The 6,766-nt window shown below is 39.1% G+C and overlaps 1 protein-coding gene across 2 annotated transcripts; it reads left to right on the plus strand.

Annotated features, from left to right (window-relative positions):
* The first annotated feature begins 2,234 nt into the window (after positions 1-2,234).
* On the plus strand, positions 2,235-5,840 carry LOC106347482 (FT-interacting protein 3-like). Of its 2 annotated transcripts, XM_013787023.3 has the most exons (3): positions 2,235-2,264; positions 2,478-5,189; positions 5,375-5,839. In XM_013787023.3, exons 2-3 carry the CDS (start codon positions 2,506-2,508, stop codon positions 5,664-5,666), a joined length of 2,976 nt encoding a protein of 991 aa, XP_013642477.2. In that variant the 5' UTR covers positions 2,235-2,264; positions 2,478-2,505; the 3' UTR covers positions 5,667-5,839. The 2 variants fall into 2 exon arrangements, with proteins under 2 accessions (XP_013642477.2, XP_048604093.1); XM_048748136.1 differs by lacking the exon at positions 2,235-2,264 and having other exon boundaries at positions 2,480-5,189; positions 5,375-5,840.
* Positions 5,841-6,766: the final 926 nt, after the last annotated feature.

Below are 6,766 nucleotides of genomic sequence, written 5' to 3' on the forward strand. Positions count from 1 at the left end.
AGGCCTAGAAGGTTTGAAATGCTGGCTAGTAGTAGAATTGCTGTTTTTTATTTAGTTTTTACGTAGACTGATCAGTGGTTTCAGTGTTGTGCTGCGTCTTCAAGAAGCTGTGGTTTCTTGACTCTCTCATGTCATGTTTCCATCTTTCCAACTTCAATAATAAGTCATTGAGACCTTAAGGTGTTATACATTCCTTTTTACCATTCAGCCAGGTTGCAGATTTGATTAGCATATGTTTTGTGTTGTCAATTGGTTGATAGTTCAGGGTTTTGATTTGTGGATAATGCATGATTGTTGCACTCTTGTTCCCACTGTGCCCATATTTTCACATGTTTTATCTCTTTACGCATTATTATTTTTATTACTTTGTGGTTGCATATGAGCTCTGAAGTTTTGGTCGAGAGAACATTGGAACGTTGATGTTATCATGATGCATGTTTTCTAACTTTTCTCTCTTTTCTCTCTTTTTTTCCTTTTTAATTTTGATCCTCTCCCTTTAGTCATGATCTGTCTCTTCAGGCTTCTACTGACTATATACTATAAATCGATTTTCTGCCTCCCCAATGTGACATCTAATCCATGAGTTCAGTATAATTCAAAAGAGGGACGGTCCAATACTTCCAATTTATTGCTTTCCGATTTTGACAGTTGCTCAGTGTTAACTGTTGAGATTCATGCTTGTTTGTTGAAATTAAGCTGTTCATATTCTGAACATTCAAATCGATATATTTGTAAAGTAACTAACATATCTCTTTTTTTTTGCTTTAACCTCAACAGAGTATGTAAATAGATTAGTCGGTTTAGTATGCTGAACCGACCAGTTTAATATTCTGTTATCTGGTTTATTAGTTTGTTACACACACTCATCTATATAAGAGGTGTGATTAATGTAAACGACAAACTTAATGAGAAATTAAGAAATTATTATTCATCTTCTCTAATAAACCTTTAGTCTTCTTTCTATTATTCATGAAAATATACATAAAACATAAAAATATCACAATTTGATGTAATAGTGATTAGTGAGCGTTTTACATTTAGCGGCATGCATATTAAAGGGAGAACCTTGTTGACTCGAAAGACAAATTGTTTATAGGTATGCATACTAGAGACGTGATTTGAAAGTGATACGTCTCCTACAGAGAAAACGAGTTTTAATTGTTAATAAGATTTCTTAATAGCCGTTCTTGATTTTATAGTCTAAAAATTAGACGCTTTGTCCTTTCTGGACGTAATATACGTACTTATTTTGACTTTTCATTTGCATTTTCTTTAAGTATTTTACTATTTTCCAATTTATTTTTAATAAACTTCCAAAGGTACCTAACTTTTTGGCATTAACCCAATAGCTAGCTGTACAAAAAATGATACATCTGTTACATATGGTTATTTAACTACTGAATTTATAAAATATGCATTCAGATTTGATAGGAACTTCTAATAATACACAGAGATGCTATTTTATGTTTATTATTTTTAACAGAATAAGATATGTTAGCCGACATTAATAATTGAGTAACTAAGAGCATGATTAATGGGATCAATGAGAGTTCTTAGGATGGAGTTTTTACCGGAATATAAAAAACTGTCTCTTAACTTATAACTAAAAAAACTAAAAACCGGCTCTTAATTTTTTTAGTTAAAAATTAAGATGCGGTTTCTTATATTCCGTTAAGAACTCCCACTCTAAAAACTTTTCATTAATCATGTTCTAACGATTAGGCTCGAAAAATAAGAAAACGTCTTAATATTGGGTTGGGGTAAACGCTTCATCCGATTAGTCCTCCTGATATGTTAGCTAATGTTAATAATGGACACGTGTCAACATAGTAACTAACCATAGAGAGTAAAACAGAACACAAACTATTTAAGAGCATGTTTATCCGGGGTTCTTAGTGAGGTTATTAGTGCGTGGACCCCCACAAAACCTTTAAGGATCGGTTAGAAAAACTACTAATGAAGAACCGATTTTAGTGAGTTTCTTACACTGTTCGCGGACCCCATTGACTAGTGGCGGTCCGCGATTGGTTTGCTTTTTAATTTTTTTTTTTAGACAAAAAAAAACCTAATTAGGGATAAACATGCTCTAAGAGGAAAGCATTAAAACTTGTTTTTATCTGCCGTAGTTACCAAGAAACTAAGATTGTTTATTCATTAACTACTGATTTGATTAAGACAGGTGATTGATCGATCTTTAAAGACCGAGTCATGTCTTTTGCTTCTTGTCCTCCTCTGTTTCTGAAGACGAGAAATACTTGAAAAAGGTTCGTTCTCTTATGTTTTTTTTTTCTTTCTTTTTCTTGTTCTTGTAAGCTGTGCAACTCTCCTTATCTCACTTGAAATCCCTTTTTTGTGGTTACAGAGAGATTCCATACGGTTAATTTAGGTTTTACAGTATATTAATTTTCTTTTAACTCTGTGAATGAATACTCCATGGTTTTCTGATAAGGTCTTTTTGCCTTTTGTTTGTGGTAAAGGTATTTCAGTTTTAAGACAAAGCTTGAAATGAGCAATATAAAGCTAGGCGTTGAAGTCATAAGCGCACATGGTCTATTTCAGGGAGACAAGCAAAACTCATGTAGCCCTTTCGTGGAGCTCAAGTTTGATAACCAGATATTCCGCACAACCACCAAACCCAACGATCCAAACCCCGTCTGGCACGAGTCTTTCTACTTCCTTGTCTCTGATCCTTCCTTCCTCTCCACCCATACACTCGAAGCCCATGTCTTCAGCTACCAGGACGAATCCGATGCTAAGCCCTTTCTTGGCAAAGTTCGAGTCAATGGAACATCCTTTGTTCCTCGCTCTGAAGCAGCTCCTTTCAACTACCCTCTAGAGAAACGCAGCGTTTTCTCTCGAGCGCGTGGGGAGCTTGGTTTGAGAGTCTTCATCACTGACGACCCTTCTGTCTCAGTATCTCCTCGAGTTTATATCCCGAGCCCGCGGAGAGAACCTGTAAGCTCCCTAATCACAGATGATGCTGATGAGAGAAGAGAGCTTAAGAAGCCTATAACACGTACGTTTTATAACGCTACCCCTTCAGTGAACCAACAACAGCCGGCAACGAAGAACTATGGCATGCACGAGATGAGAGCTGCTGCGCCAATGCCTCCAAGAGTAGTTCAATACAACGGTCCAGCTCCACCATCAGATTTCTCAGTCAAAGAGACGAGCCCTTTCCTGGGAGGTGGACAAATCATCGGAGGACGAGTGGTTCGTGGTACAAAGAGACCAGCAAGCGGCACATATGATCTCGTTGAAGAGATGAGGTTTCTCTTCGTGCGAGTCGTGAAGGCGCGTGACCTGCCCGACAGAGACCTTACGGGAAGCTTAGACCCGTACGTTGAAGTAAAAATAGGAAACTTCAAAGGCGTTACAAGACATTTGGACAAGAACTCGGAACCGGAGTGGAACCAGGTCTTTGCCTTTGCTAAAGAGAATCTTCAGTCGAATGTTCTTGAAATAGTGGTGAAGGATAAAGACTTTGTCCTTGACGATTACGTTGGGACTGTTCGGTTTGATCTCCATGAGGTTCAGTCTCGTGTTCCCCCGGATAGTCCTTTAGCTCCCGAGTGGTACAGACTTGAGAACAAAAGACAAGAGAAGAAGAAGAGAGCTGAGATAATGCTTGCTGTCTGGGAAGGTACTCAAGCCGATGAAGCTTTCGGGGATGCGGTTTTCTCAGACTCATTGACATCTTCAGACAGTTCGGACATTATATCGGCCAACCTCCGCTCGAAAGTGTACCATTCTCCTCGGCTATGGTACCTAAGGGTGAGGATAATAGAGGCTCAGGACGTGATCATCGTCTCCGACAAGTCCCGTCTTCCTGAGGCCTTTGTGAGGATCCAGATTGGTAATCAGATGTTGAAGACTAGAGTCTCTCAGAGAACGTTTCATCCGACATGGGACCAGGAGTTCATGTTTGTAGTCGCCGAGCCGTTTGAAGAAAACCTGGTCCTCTCGGTGGAAGACCACTCTGAACCTAACAGAGATGAGCCTGTAGGCAAAGCTGTGATTCCTCTCGCTGCTATTGAGAAACGTACGGATGATAAAAAGTTTCGTAGCCGCTGGTTTCATCTCGAAGACTCGATCTCAGACGCAATGGATGAAGACAAAGCCAAGAAGGTGAAGTTCGCTACTAGGATCCATGTGGCCGCGGCTCTTGAAGGAGGCTACCACGTTTTCGATGAGTCCACTTACTACAGCAGCGATCTCAGGCCAACGGCGAAACCGCTCTGGAAACCGCCGATAGGAGTATTGGAGCTTGGGATACTTAACGCAAACGGGCTCCACCCGGTGAAAACTAGGGACGGGAAAGGTGTATCGGACACATACGTTGTTGCTAAATACGGTCACAAGTGGGTTCGGTCGAGAACTGTAATCAACAGCTTGAGTCCAAAGTACAATGAGCAGTACACATGGGAGGTTTTCGACCCCGCAACGGTCTTAACCATCTGCGTCTTCGACAACGGTCATTTCGGAGGAGGAAATAACAGAGATCAGACGATTGGGAAAGTACGTATCAGACTCTCCACTCTCCAGAGTGGTCGTGTGTACACAAACGCTTACCCATTACTTGTTTTACAACCATCTGGTCTCAAGAAAAGAGGCGAGCTTCACTTAGCCGTGAGGTTCACATGCACATCAGTCTCCAACATGCTGATGAAATACACAAAACCACTCTTGCCTAAGATGCATTACACACAGCCTTTATCCGTAAACCTACAGGAAGTGCTTAGGGTGCAGGCTCTCAACATAATGGTGACTCGACTAGGCCGGTCAGAGCCGCCTCTTAGACGTGAAGTTGTTGAGTATATGACGGATGCTAAGACCCATCTGTTCAGCATGAGGCGAAGCAAAGCCAACTTCTACAGGTTCACCGCGGTGTTTTCTGGAGTGATGTCGGTGTGGAAATGGATGGGGGAAGTGTGCAGCTGGAGGACGCCGGTGACGACGGCGCTGGTGCACGTGCTGTACACGATGCTTGTGAGGTTCCCGGAGATGATTTTGCCGACTGTGTTTCTTTACATGGCTGTGATTGGGCTGTGGAACTACAGGTTTAGGCCAAGGTTTCCTCCTCATATGGACACCAAACTGTCTTACGCAGAGAGTGTGAATGCTGATGAACTCGACGAAGAGTTTGACATCTTCCCGACCATGAAGGCTCCGGATATTGTTAAAATGAGGTAACAAACAGATTTTTATTTATTTTTATTTGAATACTAAGAAGTTCGGGCCGAAAACCATTACCCCAGACCTGAAACTACAATATATAATATTAGTTTCGTGGTCACTCGAACTGAAAACCTCTGAAAGGATTAAAGAAACAAATCCTAATATGGTGTTTGGCTCTGTCGTTCTTGTTTGTCAGGTACGACCGGCTGAGAATTGTAGCGGGGAAGATACAGTCGGTGGTGGGAGACATAGCAGCACAGGGAGAGCGCTTGCAGGCTCTGTTGAGCTGGCGTGATCCACGCGCCACCGCAATATTTGTGACGTTCTGTTTGATCATAGCCATGGTTCTGTACATAACACCTTTTAAATTGTTTGCTCTCCTATCTGGTTACTACTTCATGAGACACCCTAGGCTCCGACACCGTATTCCCTCCGCTCCACTCAACTTTTTCCGACGACTTCCGGCCATGACGGACTCTATGCTCTGAATCATGCTTGTATATAAATATATCGTCTTCATTGCATTTGAATTTGAATTTATATCTATCTATATATCTGCATCCATATATGTGTATATATGTTGAGAATTTTACATTCATGAACTCATTACTGGAATTAGAAAAACAAGATTGAACCCTATATCAATCACTTTCCTTTCACACTCGCGATGATGATTTAGATGATAAAGAACAAAACTTACAAGAATAATATATGCAAACTATAAAAATTGAAGTTCAGTTAACTTATTTCCTGAAGGTGTGATTATTATTCGTATATTTATTTTAAACAAATTTATGTGTATACTAAATGTTGTAGAAATATACTGATATTAATTAACAACTATAACATTAAATATCAGAACAATAAAAGTTTTAAAATAAACTCAAATAAATCACATGAACAACAAATTCTATTGAATTACAAAATATATAATAAATAACAAATTAATTATTTTCATTTTAACCAAATTTTGACTTATAAAAGTGGATACTTACAATATATCTACAAGTTTTATCATATACACTAAATATAAACACATAATGTTATTTAGAATCAGTTCAAAAAACACATAATGTTATTTAAAAAATAGTCGCGCAGATGTGACATTATATAAGCGGGATGAATCAGAGCTAAATTATATCGGATGCATTAAGGTATTTTCAACCTTACTTCATTTTTGACGCACAAACTTTATTTTGGAGTAAAAATTATCTGTAACCCCATTTCATATTCAACTCCAAAATAGAATAATAGTTAGGGTTACTCTATTTACGGAGTAATACTCCCGTTACTTCATTTTGGAGTTGGACTTTTTTATCTATGAAAAGATCCTTTTGATCTTGTGATAAGTGGCGTTTTTACCGGATGTTAGGTATAGATTATAGTCTTTTTGGTGCTCGAGTCTTGCATTTAGGTGAAGATTTGTCTATTTTGAATTCACAGGGACTAGAGTTCAAGATCATAAGTTCTGGGGCAAAAGTGGATAGAAATATTTTACCACAAAAAAAAAAAGTGGAGAGAAATATGCACAAAATAAGTCTTTGGGTTGAAGTCAAAGAGAAACAAACTACAGGGACCAATTGTGAAA

Source organism: Brassica napus, chromosome C2 (genome assembly GCF_020379485.1).
Source record: "Brassica napus cultivar Da-Ae chromosome C2, Da-Ae, whole genome shotgun sequence".
In the NCBI taxonomy this organism is placed as follows: domain Eukaryota; kingdom Viridiplantae; phylum Streptophyta; class Magnoliopsida; order Brassicales; family Brassicaceae; genus Brassica; species Brassica napus.